The 24,256-nt window shown below is 29.9% G+C and overlaps 1 protein-coding gene and 1 pseudogene across 2 annotated transcripts; one reads left to right on the top strand and one right to left on the bottom strand.

Moving 5' to 3' along the window:
* LOC109354286 (basic leucine zipper and W2 domain-containing protein 2-like) lies at window positions 4,707-9,974 on the top strand. 2 transcript variants are annotated; one of them, XM_019596671.1, is made up of 8 exons: window positions 4,707-4,837; window positions 5,007-5,033; window positions 5,506-5,611; window positions 5,731-5,799; window positions 7,220-7,713; window positions 8,386-8,647; window positions 9,200-9,408; window positions 9,535-9,974. In XM_019596671.1, exons 1-8 carry the CDS (start codon window positions 4,833-4,835, stop codon window positions 9,599-9,601), a joined length of 1,239 nt encoding a protein of 412 aa, XP_019452216.1. In that variant the 5' UTR covers window positions 4,707-4,832; the 3' UTR covers window positions 9,602-9,974. The 2 variants fall into 2 exon arrangements, with proteins under 2 accessions (XP_019452216.1, XP_019452217.1); XM_019596672.1 differs by having other exon boundaries at window positions 4,714-4,837; window positions 5,010-5,033.
* On the bottom strand, window positions 11,605-16,721 carry LOC109354285 (annotated as a pseudogene).

Below are 24,256 nucleotides of genomic sequence, written 5' to 3'. Positions count from 1 at the left end.
ATTAATTAGATAAAATATACATATTCAACAATTAAACATGCCAAATTATTTATGATGAGAATAAAAAAAAATTAAAGATTATTCTTACTAATATAAGGTTGACACATTAAGATAGTGGAAAAAAATAATTTCGAATGTAAAAGAACAAACACATAATAAAATTAAAGAACTGTTATTTTACACTCAGATAATGAATATAACCTCTGATTGTTGTATTATAGGATGTGAGGTTTCTTTTCTACAAATGTCGAAACAAAGAATATGACCAATTCGTATTTCCTGCTTTAGAAAAATAACCACACGGGAAAAAATATTTTAACAAATATCATGTGAGAAAAAATAATCAAATTCATTTATTGTGCAAATGAGAATAAAATTGAAGATTTTAGTAAGATAGTGACACACAGACATAACACTAACTCGTAGATATGCTTTAAGTGAGAGTCAAACTACAAATGAAGAGATAAGATAATAAAAGCGAGATAAGATGAGAAGATAAATAAATTAATAACAACAAACAAATAAATACAATATTGTAACTTGTAACTAAATGTGTGTATATATATAAATGAAGATCGGATACATATCATAGTTATTGAGGGTTTGTTAATTGTTAAGGATGAAATCCTTGTAAATCATACACTAAGGAAGACGATTATTGGAAGAACAAATCTACAAAACAATGAAATCAATCGTACCATATATACAGTATAAACAAATCAAAGAAAAAAAATAAGAATACACATACATAATAAACAAAAAAATCAATTAAAATATCTAGAAAATAAGAACATATCTAAAAATAAGAAAATTTCTAAAAATAAGAACATATCTAAAAGTAAATCAATAAAAATGCACTTTAAACAACATATTTATAAAAGAAGAACAAATCTACAATGATGAAGATTGAGTAATTGGATACATAAGCCATCATATTAGGTTAATGAATGAAAAAATCAATAAAAATACACTTTAAACAACATATTTATAAAATAAGAAGACCTTTAGTTTTGATGAGAGGTTGACACATGTCATGAGAGCTTGAGAGATTGACATATGTCATGAAGGAGCTTTTTTTATTATATAGGTAATAGATAGATAGATAGAATAGATAGATAGATAGATAGATAGATAGATAGATAGATAGATAGATAGATATAATAGAATATGAAATGAAAGGGGAAGAAGAATATGGAGATATGAAATGATAATGGTGGAGAAGTAACTCACACGTGAAAATGGATTCAATCCCCTTTATTGTGAGATGTAATTTCTTTATAGAATAAAAAACAAATGGGCCCATTAATCATTAGAATTAAATTGTATAATGAAGAAAAATGGAAGATTGACATGTTTTGGAGGAAAAGTTTTGATTGAGAGATTGACACATATCATGAGGGATCTTTAGTTTTAATGAAAGGTTGACACATGTCATCAGGGTTTGAGAGATTGACACATGTCATGAGGATTTTAAAGATTGACACATGTCATGAGAGAGTTTGTTTATTATATAGATAATAGATAGATAGATACTAAATAAAAAGATCAAAGTTTTAGTACTAGGTAGAAAAGTGATAGATGTAGGATTTTGGAAGTAAGCTTGAGATAATACATGAACAACTTTCTCCTTTAACATAATATTCTTGTATGGTATCTCCTTAACTTAAATTAAAAAATAGAAGAAATATCACATTCACACTTAAGTATCACGATGCATAGATATTATACTTTTTAATTTAGAGAAAAAAGTCATGTATTGACAATATGAGTTTTATATACTAGCACAATTAGGGGTGAACAATTAGATGAGTTTGGATGGATTTGGATCCTAATGGGTGGATAGAAAACTATCCACCAATCCATATAAATCTATTACATCACATTTTTAAATTATCCAATCCATCCATATCCAGTGGATTTCAATCTATCTATTCTATTCATGTATCCATTTTAATGGATTGGATGAATGGATATTGAACCCACTTTTTTTAATTTGAACAAAAAAATTTAATAAAGCAATTTGAAGAAAAAAATTTCATTTAAAAATTCTTATTTAATAAATCATTTTTAAATATTAATTTTAAAAAATGTTTTTTTAAAAAATTATTCTTAAAAAGTGATTTTGTTTTTAAATGCACATTTTAAAAAATAATTTTCTTAACAAACACTTTTAAAAATTGTTTTTTTGATAAGCACTTTTAAAAATGTGTATTTGTGAAGTTTTTTTATAAGCACTTTTATTGGCAAGAATCTCCGGTGCCACATAATTGGCAGGGTGTAAAAGTTCGGTTCAGTTTTTGACGCATTTTAGTTACCGAACCTAACACAAAGATACGGTTCGGTTCAACTCGATTAACCGTGAATTTTATTTAGGCACCAAACCGAACTGTTCACTAACGGTTCGGTTTTTTAACTTATTTAAAGAAAATCCTTTAAGAAATAGATGAACAAAATTTGCATGGTATAAAGTCAACTAAATGAATACTAAACATATCAATATTGAAGTATTTAATACTCTTTCTAGTAAAACAATAATAATTCAACATCTCAACGCACTACAAACTTGAAATTTTAGTCCACAAAATCTTCGACAATGTCCAACAAAATTTAAGAATGACAAACTTGGTATGAACATTTTAGTCCAACAGTAACACTAATACTCCACATCATTTGTAATGTCCTCAAGTTCTTCCTATATTTTATTTTAGTTCCTTAATTTCTTTATTTAATTAATTTCATCTCTAAACATTGACAAAATGTATATTAGTTTTTTAGTTTTCTTTCTATCATCTCAATTGATAATAGAGATAATAGATATTTAGGTTTGTTTACTAATTAATTTTTTCTATTTGCGTTTTATTTATAGCCTATATGTATTAATAATTCTAAATTCTTAATCATATTCTATCTCCTAACTTTAAAGCTTAACCATTCAAATATAAAATAAAATTAATTTTTAATATGCGATTCGGTTCTAACGGTTCCAAAATTTATAAAACCGTGAACCAAACCAAACTTAAATGGTTCTAAATAAAAAAAATGAACTGAACAGCATTTTTTGGTTTGGTTCGGTTTCATCAGTTTCAGGTTTAAACCGGAACCGCTTACACTCCTAATAATTGGGACTTTCATAAGTTATATACAATAGTCCATCATCCTGAAATATTTCATTTTGTTATTATATTATCACATTAGTCAATAACAAAAATGATATATTTGTACTTTGCATTAGGATGTTGGGTAAAACACGCCCGAAATCGTTTATACTTTTTTGATAAGCACTTTTTAAAATCACAATTGTAATTTTCAACTTTTGTAAAATGTGTGGAATTGTGCTTAGAAAGGTGAGAGAGATTTTTTATATTAATATTGAATTAATTGGAAAAAAATTGTTTATTTTTTATTTTTTTGGATGGGTTGGGTATCCATCCAAATGGATATACCCATGGATATCCATTGAATATAATGGATGAATTTGAATTCATCCATTATTAACATTATCTATTGGATTATATCCATTTAAATCCATAAATTCTAACGGATGGATTTGGATGGATTTTGGATAATTTTGTCACCCCTAATCACAATCAGTGGCAGAGCTTGTAATGGACATGTGGGGGCAGTTGTCCCCTGGAATTTTTTAAAACACCTTTTATTTTTACCTTTTTATCTACTGCAATATATCTGCCGTCCTACAAAGTGTGTCACTTCATGTGTTGTTGTATTTAATTAAAAAAATACTTAATTATTAAAGTTTTAAATTATAAAAAGTGTCACATAGAGTGACACATTTTATTCGAACAATAGATATATTTCCTTTACCTACACCCGAATGATGTCTTTATGAATATATTAGTTGAAGCTTATATATTTATTTAATTTGTAGCTTGATAAATAAATACAACGCAACTTATGTGCTCCTTCTAAAAAATATACATAATAAAGTTCTCTTACCTAAATAGGTGTTGATATTGCTTATAACAAAATAATTTTATTTGAGTTGATGATGCACTTCATGTAAGGGATTATATATGTATTATTAATATATCATAAAGATGCTTATAAGTCATTTAATATTTGATAATATTGTATTTTTTGTCAAAAAATTTATCCTATTAATTTCAATGAGCAAAAAAAGATTAGTTTGAGATGCAAATTTCAAAATTTTGTTATTGGTGTCATTAATCATTTAAGTTTGAAAATTCTCAATCATACCTAAAATTTTAATTTATGATCTATCTTGCTTTATCAAGTTATTCATCTTATCTTAGCTATTGTAGTTCAACTACTACATAAAAAATCATTTTCAGAAATGAAAACAACCAAACAAAATTAAGTAGTAAAAATGGAAAAAATATCTTGGAGACAACATAATGATTTATATTGAAAAAGAAATACCTAAAATTTTAATTTATGATCTAATCATGTTTCTTTGTATTTTTGTTACTTAATTAATTTTAGTTATAAATTGTATTTAAATATTTTTGCCTAATAAAATTTAGATCAAGACTCGCCACTAATCACAACATCATCCATAATTTATATTTTATTATTATTAACTCTCTTCAAAAGAATAATAAAAATAAATAATAAATAATATACTTACTATATATAAACTCTTAATTTTTACATTAATATTACATAAATAAATAACAGAGTTAAAGCCACACCAACTAATAAACTGACTAACGTGAATAAATATTGAAAGTAGTAGTTTGTAAAACTGCTTTTGAAAAAAATAATCCTAATTTCCGATCCCTAGCAGTAGCCACCGCAACCACTGAGTCGCGGACTCACCAACCTTCCTTACGATTCAACCTCATCTTTCTTTTATGAGGTATATCTCTCTTTCTCTTTCTCTTTCTCTTTCTCATGATAATTTATTTCACTATTTTTCTCATTCACGAGTTCTCTCTCCCTTTTCTCTTTCACCTTTTTCTGATTAATTTTTTCATTATTATCATCTCTACTTAATTTTCATTTCAATTTCTTGTTATTTTTTCCAGCACCTCCAAGGAGAAACCCACTCTTGGGTAAGTCTAATTTTCTTCCCTTCTCACTTCCTCTTCTTTCACTTAACCCTAACTATATTATTATGTAACTGCTGTATTATATGGAAATTACACTTAAGTCCCGTTATAGATTTATTTAATTATACTTCACACACTCGCGTAATAATTTTTAAATAAGAGGGTATCCATGAAGGGTCACTGTAAATTTCCTTATATTTTAATATTTTATTTCTTTGTGAATACTGAATATCATAAGATCATTCTACCATAAGTTTAACTATTTTTTTGGCGCTATTTCTTGCATTTCTTTTTTGAGAAAAAAAAAATGTATGCAGCGATAGTGTATGACTGCATCGTCCACCATGCTTCAATGTGGATAAATCTTTACGGTGACATTGCATAGATATTACACTATTCTTTTTTATTATTCATGTATCATGTGTAACGTTTTTTTGAAGTTCTTATCTTTGTTTTCTTTTATCTCAATTTTCAGTGGTACGCGGATTAAGACCCGCAAAAGAAACATTGCAGCACCTCTGGACCCTGCATCATTCTCGGATGCAGTGGTCCAGATTTATTTGGATAATGATGGTGATCTGGTAAAATTTCCACTGTCTTTTACAATTTACATTTAAGTCATTTAATAACAAGTTGTTTGCACACACACAGTCTTGCTTAGATGTTTTCATGATACTGAATATGTTATCTATGTTGATAGGAACTTGTTGCTAAGAGCGTTGAATCTATAGACCTCGACTTCTCAAGATATGGTGACACCTTTTTTGAGGCAAGCTGTCTAAACCTCTGGAAATATGTTATCGTGTGGTGATTATTTTGTTTTCTGTGGATTTTAGATTTTCTATTTGGAAATAATTGATTGTAAGTAGGACTCGATGCATGTTTCGTGATATCATAATATTTGTGCTTCAATGGCCTCTATAAATTTTATGGTGTGTGGCACTGTGGCATACTTCTGACTTCTTTTAATGAAGATATTTATCATCTGTGTGTAGTTTGGATTTAGTAAACATGTATTTGCTTTTCATAATCTGTTTCTTTACTGACTTGATTTACAACATTGCCATAGTTAATCTGCAATCTTCCGTTGTATCACTGTATCAGTTGTGTTAAACTCCCCCCTGTGGGTCTGAATTGCAACTCATCTTGACACTGATATCTGTATCTGTATTGAGAGAGTGGTCATCTAAATAGCATAATTAGTAAAGACTGAAGTGTTTTACCATCCTAAACTTGGGTATTGAATATCAGAATACAATGAAGAGTGTGATTATTCCCGTTGATTAGATTAACCAGAGCATAAAACGATACTATGGTATTTACAACAGTGGAGTGGATACATTCTCAAGTGACTTATTAACTGTAGCACTAAAGGCTCTAGCTAATTGGCTAACTAACTTAAATCAGATGACTAAACTTAGTTTATCAGCAAAATGGCAATGCATGTTTATTTGTTTTGTCTTTTCATGAAATGTGGGGATGAAAGTATTGCGGGTTGCAGCTTGATTGTCACAAAACACCATAGAAGGCCCCAAAAAACTTCAAAGTCTCACATCAAATTTATGGGCCCAGTTATAGCTAACCAATGACAATATCCAAATTCCAAAGACAGCCTTATTGTTATTGATGAGCGATAGTGGGCTGTTTTTTCAATTTCTAGACGTTGAGAGATGCATCTAAGATGCCAAAACCACTGATAGACTTTCGAGTGTTTAAATAATTACCTCAATATGCGTCAGCGTAAGCTTTCGAGGCTAAATCCACGGGGGAGGAAAAAACAAGCCCTGAGCCCCTGATGAGAAGTACCTTTGCGGCTTTGCGGTACCTGAGGACTTGATTGCTATAGCATCAGGGACACTGGGCAGTTTCATTTTTTATTTGCTTCCATTACCACTGCAGTGTTTTTGACTGAAAAACATTTTGCTGTTTTGTGGAGCGTGGGTGGTCAGTGAATACAATGTCTATGTTTTTTTAAGAAAGACATGTTTATGCCCCTATTCCTTTTATTTGCATCAATCAGGTAATCTAATATTCTAATTCGAATGTTTTCTATGTCCTTCAATCTTTTACTGTCAATTGGTTTGTGTCTGACTTTCTAATCAGTGTGACAGTCATGTATCAGAATATTCTTCCTTGTAATTCTTCCTTTGTGATTGCTCCAATGATATTTGCTTGTCGTGTTACTGTAGGTTGTTTTCATTGGTGTTCGAACACAACCTGGAACTACCAAGCCTGATGAGGGGGAGCACCATCCTTACTCTGTGTTAGAGTGTGAACCAAAGCGTGAAGTCATTTTGCCACATGTAATCTACATACAAAAAGTTTTAAGACGAAGGCCATTTCTCATTAAGAGCCTTGAAAATGTAATGCGACGATTCCTACAGTCCTTGGAGCTTTTTGAGGAAGATGAGAGGAAAAAGTTGGCAATCTTCACTGCACTTGCATTCTCCCAGAAGCTTTCTGGTCTTCCACCAGAGACTGTGTTCCAGCCACTTCTTAAAGATAATCTTGTGACCAAAGGGCTAGTTCTGTCATTTGTGACCGATTTTTTTAAGGAGTATCTGATTGACAACAGCCTCGATGATCTTATTTCGATTCTGAAACGGGGAAAAGTGGAAGATAATCTTTTAAACTTTCTTCCACCTGCAAAAAGATCTAATGAGTTTTTCACTGAGCATTTCAAGTGAGTCTTATTTGTTAGTCATATAGACTTGTCTTTATAGATAATGTCTTGATATCTTGTCATGCTTGCTCATTAGCATGGTTGAAGTGGGCAATTAAGAAACCAAGGAGTAACAGGGTTGTCATTATATATGTTTGACATCTAGCTTATTCTTCTGCTATGGAAATACACTTTATACAAAATTGAAGAGAAAGTAGGTGAGAATAGTTGGCAAGTGGCTATACTGTCATTCATGGTTTTGTTTTACACATAATTCAGACAACTTTCCCTTTTATTGATCTCTTAGTCTTTGAAGTACCTAATGGCTAATGGGAAGTAGAAATGCAAGTCTCATTTATTATAGTGGGGATTTGTTCAAACATTTAGGCTTAGAATAGGACACGGTTTCTTGCTGTCTGTTAAAGTAAAATGTGAGTAGTAGCAATTTTGTGATATCTGGCGCATGGGCTTTATTGTATCTGAATCTGCTTTGTCATTGGGCTCAAGTTAGACATAAGTCAATTGAAAATCTGAATTAGTTTTAATTATTTATTTGTTTATTACCAGAGGTATCTGTTTTACAGTCTTTTGGGCGGATATTTAAGTAGACTGCATTTGATTGTATTATCTTTCCAAATAATTTGTTTACAAAGTTGGATCTTGTTGATTTGTCTATTCATTGTCAACTTTTAGCAAGGAAGGTTTGTCAACTTTGGTGGAGTATAATGAGAAGAAAATGTTTGAGGTGAAGCTTAAGGAAATGAAATCTGCTTTAACAACACAGATAACAGAGGAGGCTGATATAGCTGATGTCATAGAAACTGTGAAGCAGCAAATTAAAGATGCTAAATTGCCAGACATTGAGGTTGTGCGGGTCTTGTGGGATGTTTTAATGGATGCTGTTCAGTGGTCAGGGAAAAATCAGCAACAGAATGCAAATTCAGCCCTGCGCCAGGTATCTTCTTGATACTTTATTGTTGCCTATTTGCATTTGCTTAGGAACTTATCACACCTTTGTTATATTTGAACTTGCTTAGCAACATATATTGAGTTTGTTGTTGAACTCGATAAGGATTCAAAGTAGGCAGCATTGGAAATTCATGTTTTATGATACTAGTCATCTTAAAATATTTGGCGATGCTAATGAATGGAACAACTTTTTCGGTTTTTACCTTTCGAAATGGTTCAAATTTTCTCTGTATGTGCTTCAGAAATTTCATTCGTTGCACCTGAATGCATGGATATAGTGCATAGCTTATGGATATTTTCTATTCATAAGAGCCGAATATTGTAATAACTGGAGTCATGGATTATGTGTTCTTTATTTGGTTAATACATGATCACCTTGATTCATTTTAATGGTTGCTTACTTGCTTTTATACAATGTAAACTATCAGTTATTGAATTTTGCATGTAACTACTTATCAAGAAAATGATAAGTTTCTTATATGTAATGCATGTTCTGTTATGTTAAAGTTGATGAGACTGTTCTGTGTTTATGAACAAGGTAAAAACTTGGGCAGAACTATTGAATACATTCTGCAGCAATGGGAATCTTGAGCTTGAACTGATGTACAAAGTACAGATGCAATGCTATGAGGATGCTAAACTGATGAAGCTGTTCCCTGAGATTATCAGGTCTCTTTATGACCAGGATGTGCTCGCTGAAGATACCATTCTTCACTGGTTCCAAAAAGGATCAAACACCAAGGGCAGGTACAAAATAATAGTAGGCATTTGCGGCGCTTGAAAAAGGGGGAAAAATAATTGTGATTTGCAGCGTGCTATTTTTTCTGCCATTTTTTATCGTTACATAAAGTTGCTTTTTTGGAAATGTTGCAGGCAAAACTTTGTGAAGGCACTCGAACCCCTTGTCAAATGGCTGGAGGAGGCAGAAGAGGAGGAATAAGTGAGGTGGTTCAGGGCTGAGACGGACTCGTAGTTTCGTAGCTTGTTATATGCCTAGCACTGACTCATGCTTTGCTTTGACTCATGCTTTGCTTTTGACTCATTTTTTCCCCATCATGTCCTCCCTAGTCCCTGCATGAATAAAGCTCAGTACATGGTGCACCAAGCTCTTCACTTCACATTTATGAGAGGTAGCAAAATCAGAGTTCAGGTGGATAAAAAGCTAGATAGACATGTAATCGGATAATAAAACTTTGTGCATGTGTGTATCACTAGCGTTACTCTTCCTTACATTCTCACAAAGAATGTGTTTTCTGCTTGCTAGTTACTGGTATTACTGTTCATCTTCAATAATGACTTTTTGTTTATTCTCCTTACTCCTTATAATTTCAGCCTTTTAATGCAGTCCTAGACGTTGAGTTTGTTGGAATTGGTTGTTTGGCTAATATTGTTGACAGTTAAAATAATCTAGAGCATGAAGAATTCACTTGGTATAACAATTAACCTATACTTTTTGTGTCAAATTCAATCACAATTAAAGTCGAATAATAAAGCATTCCAATTTTATCACCATAGTAGCCTAGTTATTCCAATTTATTTTAATGACTTAGGCAAGGCTGACTTTATGGGTTACCAAATATTTTTTACTCATCACAAGTAAAATATTTGCATCCCTCCTCACAAGTATGGTAGAATCTAAGTTTTCATCAGAATAAGGTGCAATGAAAACTTGTTGCACTTGATGACTATGGGGCATAACCTTGTAGCTTTTCCTGCGTTTGACAATCTTAGAGGAAACATATGACTTATTCTAAGATTACTTATAGTATATCCCTTAGCAGTGTCCCAATAAACAACTTCCCTTATAAGAGGATTTCTTGAGAGTGTACCTTATATGTTAGCTTGCAATTGATGATAATTTAAGAAGAAACAAAATGTTTTCTATTAGATGCAATATATTTACACCTTTAAGTACCAAAAATCTCTGTAAAAGGAATGTGATTATTGAAGATAAAAATGTTTTATGAATAAGATGATGACTTTTAAATATTCCGAAAAAATATATTTAAATTGTACTTCATGTAGGATACATGATACACAATTGTAGGTTAAATTTGTAATATGACATGTCAAAAGAAGATGACTAATTGAAGTTTCAAATTTTGACACAGTGATAATAGAATAGTGATCAGACAAGCCATATATGATGAAATTGTTTTGATATCATATAAAAGTTTAGGATTTTAAAAATTAGTCAAACTCAAAAATGTTTTAGTCCAAATAATTTCTATATAGGCAAAAATCACTATAAATGTTAAGATAATAATAATGCAAACAATAATTAACAAAATAAATATAAATTAGAGATAAATTCAAATAGAATGAAGGTAATTATTGATCTAAATACATAAGAGTTTTCAAATGAATTTCTATAGTATCCTTTATCTTCCCGAAGACTCTCCCTTAAGATTCAGTTGGAGGAAAGAGGCTTCCTCTTCATGAAAGGTTGCCATCTCGGAACACCAATTTTTTTGTCAAGGGATAGTACACATATATCCTTTTTGAGTGGAGGAGTCCTCAACAAAGACAAACTTCATATCAAGTTTACCACTGTCTTGAAAATGAACATGAACAAAGGAGACAAGCCCAAAGACCCTTGATTTCAAGTTGCAAGTGGAGGATAAGTTAGGGTAGAATGAGGAAGGAACCTTTGCTGCTGTTAGATCAGCTTCCCCTAAAAGCTTTTTGAAACATTTTTCAGATGCAATAATGGTAGGGTTTAATCTAGAAGATGTTTTTTTTCTTCTTCTTTTTGTAACACCATTTTGTTGTGGTTTTCTGACATTCATGAATTATTCACCAGTTTTGACAAATTGAAATATTTCTTGCCATTGTCCGAGCATAGCTTTTTTATGACCACACCAAACTGATTTTAATCATTGAAAAAAGTTCAGAAAATTGAACCGACATCTTTAATAGTCGATCTTGATCAGATTTTGGTTTTATTGTAAACAGAAATGTGTTTTATGTGGAGAACTCACTCCTAAAACATTGATGAACTGGGTAGGGTGCACAACTTTTCCTACAACTACTACAACATTGCAGAATTACTCAATAACAACTCCCCCAAAAATCACAGCAATAGAAGAAACTGTTATGACTAACTACACTTCTAACTATTCATGCAATAATGTGAAGGGTTGAGCAACTTGGGAAGAGCCAAATTGTTAGTCCTTGGTGCTAGAGTTGAAATTGAAGTTGGCACCCAAGTATTGCATGCATCTGCAGAAGTTTGCTGATAATACAAGTTCCTTGCATGATAAGGATCACTTGTACTATAACTATTCTCAAAACCAAGCACTTTCACCTCATTATCACGACCAAAACCATTGCTGATTCTTTGACTTTGGTTACTATCAACACCAATATTGTAAGTAGGAGTAGCCATAGGAACCACGTAGCCTCCAACATTTCCATAACCATTACCATCATAAATGACTGAGCTAGAGCTAGAGCTATTATTATCAATAGAAGAAGAAGAACCAATACCCATAACACCATTCAACCTAGAATCAGAATGAAAGAAATTATGGGTACTATTATTATGCCCTAACTGAAGTTGGTTGTGAATATCATTAAAAGTTTGATGGGAGGTATGATCTCCAGAATCTTGTTCTTGCTTGCACCAAAGCTTATGTGAGTTATGTCCATAAGTAGGGTAATTATTTTGAATCTGGCTATAAGGATGAGGTTGTTGAAATGCAAGAGAAGAATTCCAACCATGGTACAAGGTTGTTGTGGGACCATAACCTAGGTGAGAGGTTACGCTATTATTTTGCACTGATGACGATGACCTTATATTGTTATGATCAAGAGTAGTAGTAAAAGGGAGATCAAGATTACTATTATCCTTCAAATTGCGTTTGGCAGCAGAACCAATGGGTAGAGTGGTGCTTTCAAGAATGCTCTTAACATCATATCTTGTCATGTCAAAGTTTGTAACTGCATTCAATCCTCGGAATTTGATTGCTGCTATGTCATATGCTTCTGCTGCTTCTTCTTGAGTACCTGCATGCCATAACATTTTTAATGTAACACACAGATTTATTGAATATTAATATGTAGTAAACATTTACTACTATGGTATGGTTGCATTGCAATTTAATAATGAATATATAGGAATAATTCTCTCATTTAACATTATGAGAACAATGAATTCGGATGATATAATCATATACAAGGATATAATAATATGGACTAAATTAGGATTTATTATTCTAATGAACTCATATATCAAGTGTTCACGTTTTTTTATATGATCCATATACCTATAGTATACAATAGTTAAGGCACTAAAATTAAATGAAGCATTAATTATTTGCTATTCCTATCTATAGTATATGAATAGCATTGAATTAATTAGGAGGATCAAAATTGCAATGTACATTTTATAGTACTATTACATTACCTATTCGGTTTTTGCTGCATGCATATTAAATATAAAGAATGTATAATTCAGATGCATATGATGCATGTAAACGTAGTCTATTTCTTACCGAAAGTTCCCAAGTATAGATCTTTATTGCCTGCAACTCTCCCAATTCTGGCTTGCCACCTACCATGTTGGTGATGCCTGCATGCAACATTGCTCATTAGAGAATAAGCGACACATTTTTTTATATGCAAATGTCTGAATATTAGTATATAATTAAAATTTAATCATCAACCTTCTTATCGCTTTATTCCTTAAACCCTTCTGTCTTAAGACTAGGACTCACAACATGGAACACATGTTACTTAGGGAATACAATTATCCAAACATTAAAATGGTGTATAAGTAGGTATATTTTGAAACGTTAAATTGAACTTCTGGCACATTTTATCCAAACGTTAAACACATTGACCTTCTCTCACATTTTCTTTCATACAAGTATATTTTGAAAGCATAATCTCATTATGACCAAAAGAATAATTCACTCTTTACTAAAAACCAACCGTGATAAAAGACTTGACACCATATGATATAACTAGGTAATAGACTAACCAATTTTACTTAATTAAAATAAATTAAAAACGCTTAGTAACTAAACTTTGTACACACGAATATACTCAGTTGTTAAAGAAGTATACCTTGTTACTCCTCGATAAATGGATGCACCACGAGAAAAGCCACTACTCTTCCTGCATCAACATAGTTTATAGTACACATTGTAAATTAATAAATTATAATATTCAACTTTAGCATAAATTATTAGGTGGAGATTAATAGGTGCATTTGCAAATACCTTCTCAATGATGCGACGTACTCCTGCCTTGTCATGTGCTTCATTTCTTCCAACTCTTTTTCATAGTTGCTAGTCTGAAAATTCATTCATTATTAACAAAGATACGAGGTATCCAACATAGTAAGACCCGAATAAGTAATCACGTGCAAATGCCATAGCTTGCCCTAGCTGACAAATATTGTAGACTAGTGTCTAGTTTCTTTTGTCCATAGGAGAGGATCTTTTGTCCCGAAAGGATCTATCTTTATGTCTCTATCCAATGGAATAATACTAAATAATATGAAAAATAAATTTATGTTTTTATTTTTAATTTTCCAAAAAAGTGAGAAATTTTGATTGGCATGGGACACAAATGAGAATGGGAGAAAAGATACTCATCCCTAGGCATATCCCTTCAAATGAGGTGACATTTTCAATGCATCGAGGTCATAATTATATATAAAATAGGATTAAGACGGGGTGCTTAAAAAAAATACAAGCACACGATTCTTGACAAGTGATAAATTTATTCAACTTTTGTCTCTTAATTTTCTCATTACCAACTTACCAGTTTCCACTTAGGAGAATACAAATCCATATGTAAAATGCGCCTTGTAATAGATTGGAAATAAAAAAGAGTGACATTCTTCTCAAATAATAAATAAAGAATTGATTTTTTCTTTTGTATTTTAAGAATTAATTTTTTATTTTGTATTTTAGGAAAATACAAATCCATTATAGAGAAGAGTCTTATTCATAAAGAATGGGTCAATATTATCTCGTTGCATAAAAAAGGTAATAAACAATATTATGCAATACTTTTCCTCTAAGCATATTGTGATAACAGTTTATAGCAGGGGGAGTCTTTTCAATAAAAAGTATACCTTATTGTTTATGCCAACATAGCCACTTATTTAATGCAAGTTTGCAACTCGAAATCCATAGAGGTTAATAAGCAGAAAAAAAAAGCTAAACCTTACTGGAAAATTTGTTGTTGTAGCTGCTCCCCAATACTTAAGTGCAGCTAAATCGTATGCTCTAGCTGCTTTTTCTTCTTTGTCATACCCTCCTGACAAACAAATAAATAATCTTTAGACATATTAACAAATTTTAATACCCACTCTTCTTCAACAAAAAATGTCCCAGAAAAATAAAACAATAATAAAATCCCTTTCTTACTAATTATGGGTAACAAAATGAAAAATAAGAACTAGTAAAATGAATTAACAGGCTGTTCATTAATTAAAGTTTTTTTCTTTTCCTTTTTTTCTTTGGGGTAAAAGAAAGTAATTAATAAACTAAAGTGCAAAGAATCTTTCTGTACTCACCCAAGTAAACTGCAAAAACATGAATGTTGATGAAGGCAATGCCCCGTTGAAGAGAAGGAAACATAAAGAGCACACAGTTAGTACTCATTAATGGTAACTACATCTATAGAAATTAATGTAAAGAATGAAAAGGATGTTGAAAATAAAGGAACATGCATGTTAGATCATAGTACCTTGTCTTCCTTTACGAGTTTGCCCTTCTCTTCTACAACTATTGTCCCACAAATGAGCCTCATATCTACCAGTCCACCTATGCCTATAAAATCAAAACCCTAAATTCATCATTTCAAAAATAATAGGCAAATGAAAACTGGAACTTATAAAATGAACATAAATAAATAAACTAAATTTGATTGAATCCAATAAGACTTTGACATACTATTAGATTCTTCTTTTACTACTAAGGGTATCGTTCACCCTATAAGTAAAGAACTAATCCCTACCGGGTGAGTGACGTGAAACAAAATTTTAGAGAAATGAATGGAAATCAAACCTTGTTACACCACGGTATATAGAAGTCCTTTGTCCAAAAGTGTCACTGGATTTTCTAGGCACTGCACTCTCAACAACAGCACCACCACCTTGGCTATCAACTACTGCAGAAGAAGTCTTGGGGTTATGCTTGTTATTCTCCAAAGATGAACTCTCTCTATTATCAACATTATCTGCAAGGAGAGACAGTGCTACAGAAGAACTTGACTGTGAAACACTACTACTATTCATATTTGTTGAATCTGACTGTTGTGGTTGGTTTCTTAACCATGACTTTATCATAGACAACCCTATGGAAGTATTGTTTCTTGGACTACCACCACCGTCACCGCCATCTCCGCCACTGGTCAATGGAAGTTGTAATGAACAGTTTGGAAACATTAAGTCACTGGATGAGGCTTTGTTATTAGTACCACCACCATATGTTGGGTGGTGATTATCACCAAAAGAGTGTTGGCCAAGAAAGTTTTCTAGTTTCGGATGTTGTTGTTGGTTGCATGATGTTTCTAATAGCAAGTTTTTGCTGTTATTGTTGCAGTAGTTATCTTCTGATGAGTTGGTTCCAAAACCCTTTGTGTTCCAATCTGTAGTCATATCAAAACTATTTCAAAAATAGAATAAGAAGCATAATGTTACATTCTAATATGAAGATTCTTTTTATAGGCAAAAGTACAAAAGAAATTTATCAAAGGGAGTGCAACACTTCAACGGTCCAACACATATGTACAATAAATAGAAGATATTAATAACTATTAACTAGTTTGACGAGGTTAATGAGGAACATTTATTTACTTTACATGTTTTTTTGTATCATAAGTTGTTATGAATTTGTGTGGTGAAGAAATGAAAATAAACCTTGAGAAGTGTGATGAGTGTTATGTGTGTTGAGTCCTTCATATATGGGAAAAGAAGGAGATATATCAGTGCTGCCATCAGGGTTGAAGCCAATTGGTGCCACCATTGGAGAGTAAGGGTTGTGATCTTCATCATGAGGGGCAAGAGAAAAACCCAACCAATTCATAGAACTCATAACTAAAATCTAGTACTCCATATGATATATATATATATATAAATAAAGTAAATTACACTGACACCCCTTTAGTTTTAGTGAAATTACACAAACCACCCATCATTTTTTTAAACTTACACAAACATCTCATAGTTTTGTACTTTCATTACACTGACCATCCTGTATAATAAATAAGTGTAATTTTTTAAACAAAAAATATGATAAATGCAACTAAGTTAAACAAAACATGATATATTGTGTAGACAAGTCTAAATAATATACAAATCAATATATCTTTATTATTTTTGGTTCGTTACACTACATTATAAGAGTGATTTTATAATTGTTGATGCATTTTGTAACAAAAAAATAATAAAGATACATTAATTTGTATATTATTTAGACTTGTCTACACAATATATCATGTTTTGTTTAACTTAATTGCATTTATCACATTTTTTGTTTAAAAGATTACACTTATTTCTTATACAGGATGGTCAGTGTAATGAAAGTACAAAACTAGGGGAGGTTTGTGTAAGTTTAGAAAAGTGAGGGGTGGTTTGTGTAATTTCACTAAAACTCAGGGGTGTCAATGTAATTTACTCATATATATATATATATATATAATAGTAATGAAAATGATAATAAGATAATAAGAGAGATTCCTAAGTTTTGAAGTTCATATATAATTGATGAATAAGAAGGGTAGTAGAAGTTCATGCATCAAGTAGAAGTGTGGAGTGGATAGTGTGAAAGGGTTTGGCATAAGAGAGATACGTTGGGGAAGAAGAATGGTCAAAGTTGTGAAGAATTTTCTTATTCAAGAGAAGAGAGAGAGAACATTTATAAGTGCACAAACTTTGATATTTCTGTTTCTTCACACTGATTTATGCACCTACACGCACACATTCAATTAATTAATGGGGATGCCTTTTAATGTAAGATTCTAAGGTACTTTCGATCTTTAAATTGGAAATTGCTTCAAGATTAATAAGAGGAAGTTGATGTGGATTTTTTACCAAAAAAAGTCGATGAGAAATTTAATTTTCACAGTATTTGGTGAGAAAAATATATATCTATACGTACGGTATAAAAATATCGGATCATACAAATACAATGAATTCATATATTTGAATTGCGAGGAATGTAATATTTATTTAGTGTTAGTATAAATTAAATTTATATTCACTCAATATATTATTCATTATTTATTTGGATGACTTTTTTGAATAGTCAATACATTAAACATGAATAAAAAATAATATAATAATAATATATAAAACTTATACATTATGAATATATTCATTTATTTTATCATTAAAATTTACTCAGTTTGACTAGTACATCTAATTCCACTTGAAGTGTTACTCAAAGATAGCTAAATAAAGTGTTACTTCAAATCCATTGTGTTTTTTGGGGAATCCAAGAAAAGCAAGGTATGGAGAGCTTATTCGTGATAACATGGGTAGCTAGATTGGTGGATTTATGAACTTGTTGGGAATCTCAAATAATCTTCATGCAAAACTCAGGCTTGCTTTAAGGATTTCAAATGGGATGGGATATGGGGTAGAGGAAGGTTAATTGTTATAGCGACTCTTTAGATGCAATTTCATTGGTTAAAGCCTTAAAGGCGACTAGACCATCATCACTACATAGCTAACACGTTATGCATTCAAGACCTGATGAATAAGGATTTGGAGGTGACCATAAGCCACATCTGGAAGGAATCAAACTTTTATGCATATTATTTAACAAACAAGGGAGCTGATTCTATTTCTACTTTTACTGTAATCGATTCGGTTCCTTTTAATCTTACGCAATTGTTACTTTATGATGTCGTAGGATCCTAGTTTCTAAGGCCTTGGTTGATTTTGTAATTTCTTCTATTACCAACAAAAAAATCCATTGTGATTGGGTAAGAATAGATTAAGCTATACGAAAGGAGCTTGTACGCCATTACATTTAAAATTGAGGGGTAAAATTTGAGTAAGAATTTTTTCATTAATGGAAAAACAAATATACAAAAACAGAAAAAATAATATGTTAAGACATTTTATCCTCTTATATATAATGAAATAACATTTTTGTCATTGAAAACACAAGAAAATTAAAACAAAGTACTTATCTCTCAATTATTGGAAAGAATTATTGTTAGTGAATTTTTCAACTAATCTTTTCCAAAGTTTGCTCCCTTGTTACGAATATATACTTTCTTAATATAAATAAATAGGACGGATGCGAAGTATATTTCTATATCTATACTATATATAAAGTCAAAATATGATTTAACTATCACTATGTATAATTTTTACTTTCATATTTTGCATTTAACATTTTTTAATTTCTACAACAAAACCATAAATCCTAAATAATTATCATTAACACATTTCACTTTAAATTGGATATTATAATAAATAGAAAAAATTATAACACAAATTACAACAATACCAAAAAATATTATAATTCCATAAAATAAAATATATACAAACTAAATACTTAATAAAAATATTTAATATCATAAAATAAAAAATGCGGGTCGACAAACACAAAGTGTCTATCGACATGCTAGTTTTAATTAGGGATGGCAAAAAAATTCATACCTGTAGGTAAAACGCACACGGACACGAGTCACAAATGGTTACTCGCAGGTTTTTAAAAATACTCGAAGCACATACAGGAGTATGAGTATTATGGTACTTGTGCCCACAGGTACCAGTTATTTATATGATTATTATATTACCTTTAATTAAAATAAAAAGTATATTATCCTAACATTCATTATACTATGTACATCTTTTCTTTTTACTTTGTTTACATTTTTTACCTGGTTTACATCTTTTGTTAAATTTGGTGGTGAAACATCCTATAAATATTATTACATGTGTAAAAATACACATGTCTTGCAAAGAAAATATATATTTTTTGTTAAGAAAATGAGAACAGTAAATCACACAAATATCAAACACTAATAGATTTAACATTTTTGCCAAATATTAAAACAAAAGACACAAAAATAATTAAGTTTCATCTCATTTGAAACATAATAGAAATAGAAAGTTATAAATTCATTAATAATATAATAAGCACGTGGGTACCTCTTTTAACCGCGGATATCCAAAAATACCCGCAAAAAATTCACATACAGGTACCCATACGAATATAGATAAATATGGATAATACTCTCCTATTTCAAAACGGGTAAAAGGTAACTACTACCCGTGTCTTAGCATCCCTAGTTTTAATAAAGGGAGTGAAGTAAAAACAATGTGAAAAACAGTCACCTAATAAATGTCTTCCTCAACACGTGTAATTCATAATTTATATATATATATTTTTTTTTTGTAAGGTGGGATAATTTAAGACATTGATTATATAGACTTGTTATATTTTTATGCTGTTATTAGTTGATTAGATATGTTAAGCTTCACATGGGGTATTTATATTTTATTCAATTGTGTTTAGTTAATTTCAATGTGAAAGCTTAGAACTATATTTACACGTGAATGTTGATTAACATATTTACAAGTAGAGAATTATGAATTTTTTTTGTTAAAATAAGTGTCACTTCCAGAAATTAATTTTTTAATAATAAGATCCAATGAATCCTTACATCACTAGACCAACCCATTGTTAATAGAGATTTATCTGTATATTGACTTTATTTATAAGTAAATTAAAGGTCTACTCTTCTTGTTATTAATGGTGGCATATTTATAGTGGAAGGTTAATTAGTCTATCTATACGTTAAAATATATTTTAAAAAGTTAAGGTTGTAAGTTGTAACTACCTACTCCTATTTTTTAGTATAAAGGATATCTTATTATTTTATAGGAAAAAAGTTAATATTTTTTGAATGTATTGTTATTCATTCTAACAAGTGTCAATTCTATTAAGTTGTTAACATCTAACATGATCTTGCATATTTATATTAGGACTAAACTTAGGTATAGTTCGTTAGCTACTGATAGTCCTTTTACCCAATCATACAATGACATCGATAAAAAAAAGTCTAGCTCAACATTCACCAAATAACACTTAATGTTGCTCTCTGGTGCTTCATTTCTTTTTTCTTCCTTCAACAAAACTCAATCACTCGTCTCCATTCAACAAAACTCAATCACTATTTCTAATCCTTCACATTCATTTCTTCTACATTCGATTAACATTTTTTTCTTACAACACCTCACTCTTTATTCACTCAAATCCAGGTTCAAACTTTAAATCTATTAATATGTATGAATAATTTTATTTTTCTACTGATTTAAAAGTATTTGCATTTGCAAGTTTCTTTCAATAATTGCAACTTCTTCTAGTTTTATACATTCTCAGGCATGTCTCTGGTTCCTTTCTGTTTTGTTTGTATCAAAATCTCTTTGTTTTGGATATTGCTATCAAAGTGTTGGATGAAATGTTTGACACAAGTTTTAGATCAGTATCTTGAGAATGTATAAAATTAGAAGAGGTTGTAATTATTGAAAAAAACATGCAAATGCAAATGCATATTAAGAGTTTTAAAGTTTGAAACTGAATTTGAGTTAATGAAGAGTGAAGTGTTGTAAGAAATGAATGTCAATCGAATGTAGAAGAAATGAATATAAAGGATTAGAAATAGCAATTGAGTTTTGTTGAAGGGAGAACAGTGATTTAGTTTTGTTGAAGGGAGAAGAAATAAATAAAGTACTAGACAACAACCTTACTTGAATTAACAGTGTTAGAAGGGTGTTATTTGGTGAATGTTAAGTTGGACTTATTTTACTGTTGTCATTGTATGATTGAGTACAAGTACTATACCTAAACATTTTGTGTGATATAAATTTTACCCTATTCTAATAAATACTTAGAATAGTAACTATTTAATTCTTATAAATGAAATGTAAACTACGGATGCCAATAGAAGCAACTGATGAGGGTATTACTTACTTGTACCAATATCTATACTATTTGCATTGTATGTATTAACATGGGGTAGTAAATATTTGCGGGTATTCAATGAATTTTCAATTTTATTTTCATATTTATATATAATTTAATAATCAATATATAAAAATTATTATTATAGGAATAATAAGATATGTATATGATAAATTTATGATTATTATTCAATCACTAATTTTATTATAAAATAATAATAAAATAGATAATATATAATCTTAAAATAATAATAATAAATAATATATATTATTTAATTAAAAATATAGTTACAATTAATACTCATTCTATAAGTTATTATTGTAATTAATATTTTAATGTGTACTCCCGAGTTGAGTATCTTTACCATGCTTAATATAACTAATGTGAAAGTCTGAGAGGCCCTTAATATTTTTAACAAGTGGATACAAAATTATAAGCCAGTGCTAGTAACAATATATATCATCTCTATATTAATTAAATAAATGAAATGATTATAAATATTTTTACACTGTATCATGTATTACCACCATACCATCAATGTAGTAACATAAATAAGGGTTGTATTAACAAATACCTGGAAAAAAAAGAATGGTGTTTAAGATATACAAAACAGATGAAAAGTAACTTTGTAAAACTAAGTTTAACAATATTTAAATATCATTTTCCAATATATATTTTTAAATAATGTTCTTAGAACACTTACTAATATTTCTTGATATATATTTCACAATTACTCTTGTGGTATATAATACCTTAGACGCCTTATTGTAATATATTTTCCAATATATATGATTTGACAAGTGTTATAACTTTTAATTGTCCTTTGATTTTTGGATAAACTAATTTTTAGACGTGTATGAAGATAAAAGATAAAAGAAAAGTGAGACATAAATACTATAATTTGTTATACTTTATTTTATCTAATTATAGTTATACATGTAACATTACTCTATGAGTCTATGTTTTCGAACAGCGTTTGTGTAGGCCAATTTAGTTAGACAGTGATACTCTGTTAGCTCAACTCGACAATTTGCTGATGGTGGGCCTAATTAGATTTTTTGGGGTATTATTATGGGTCTCTTATCATATAGGTAAGAAATTAATTTTTTTTGTATATGATTGTCTCTCATAATAAGTATCATTTTAATGAATTGAAGTTTTTAGTTTTTAAGAGATAAAGTGATATTTTGTATCACTAAACCAATGTCTTTAGTGTGAGCCTAAAGATGACTCTCACTCATTAGTCCCTTTTATTTTATTTCTTTTGAAAATTTTGTTTCAAAACCGTGATAAAACGAATCAAATAAAATAAGCAATCTTAAATAATAAACTCATAAAAAGGTGCATGCAATAAGCTTAAAGAAATATCTAATATTATTTTATGTATCAATGTTATAACAAAAAATTACATTGCATGCGATTACTCATTTAATTTTTTTAAGTCCATTTATTATACAATAAATAAACTTCATAAATATAACACTCACTATACATGTTATTATTGGTTAATAACCTCTTAAAATAGTGCAGTACTATATTGTAAATTTGTAATACATGACAAGATAGATTAACATGTAATAGAGATTTTTTTAAAAGATCAGCATGTTGGATTGGCTAATTTTTAGGTGAAGTTGAATTGGGCCAAATTAATATTAAATTTTAAATTTTAAAACCTCATTCAAACTTAGATAACTTTTTATCACCATCTCAATTTTCATTTATCATTTCGAAACCGTGTTTTTTTCACAAATATGTTTTAGAAAGTGTGTATAGTTTTTTACACCCAAAAATATATTTCGATAAGACTTTTTACTCTTTCAAAAACATTTTTACGCATAACACAAAATGCAATTGTACTAAATAAAAAATGGGTTGGTGGTAACTGGCAAGAGAATCTATCTTCGAACTTTATATCACAATAATCAACCTAGTTTATTGGATCATATTACACCTATATACATGATGTTTTATGATGTTAATTATGAATTGAAATTTATAAATGTATTGATTTGAGAGGAGACTCGTAAGAAACTTTATAAGAGAAGAGGGAAGACAAAAATTATAAAAATATTCGAAGGATATTGTTAAGGATTTCAACCTGAGCTATCACACTTCAAATACTATTTAATCAACACTACCATAAAATATAATGTCTACATATATAGTTCTTAAAGAAAATTATGCACACATGGTTCAATGACCCATGTGCATGCGGTTTCGTAATCTTCAAATGTCGTCTATAGAGTCCATACACTTACACATAATATACCATGAATATTGTGTCAAAGATTCTGAATTATTTACTTAAACTACCACATGGATGACTATGATCGAAAATAATATAGAATACATGCATAAATTCATCATCTATCATTGCTAGCTGTTGGAAAAAATAGTAAAATAATAAGAAAACATCACACACTGTATCAAATTTATTAAATTTTTAATAAGCTCGTTGTGTTTAGCCTATACTTTAGCACAAGAAATATTATATATGTACCTAAAAAACAAGAAATATTATAAAATGTAAAGACTAAGACACGTACAACCTGACCTCTGGAAATTAATTGTATATGTATATATATATTCTTATCCCTATAGTTAAAAATAAATTAATTTTAGAATTTGAATTCATCAAACAACCTTAATAC

Source organism: Lupinus angustifolius, chromosome LG08 (genome assembly GCF_001865875.1).
Source record: "Lupinus angustifolius cultivar Tanjil chromosome LG08, LupAngTanjil_v1.0, whole genome shotgun sequence".
In the NCBI taxonomy this organism is placed as follows: Eukaryota; Viridiplantae; Streptophyta; class Magnoliopsida; order Fabales; family Fabaceae; genus Lupinus; species Lupinus angustifolius.
The sequence above is the reverse complement of the archived record's forward strand: the minus strand, read 5'-3'. Positions and strand labels throughout refer to the sequence as shown.

Excerpts from the sequence above, each read along its gene's own strand:
- LOC109354286 (XM_019596671.1), top strand. Across the intron at positions 7,714-8,385 it reads TTTTTCACTGAGCATTTCAA|CAAGGAAGGTTTGTCAACTT; the intron begins GTGAGTCTTATT and ends GTCAACTTTTAG. Across the intron at positions 9,409-9,534 it reads GGATCAAACACCAAGGGCAG|GCAAAACTTTGTGAAGGCAC; the intron begins GTACAAAATAAT and ends GAAATGTTGCAG.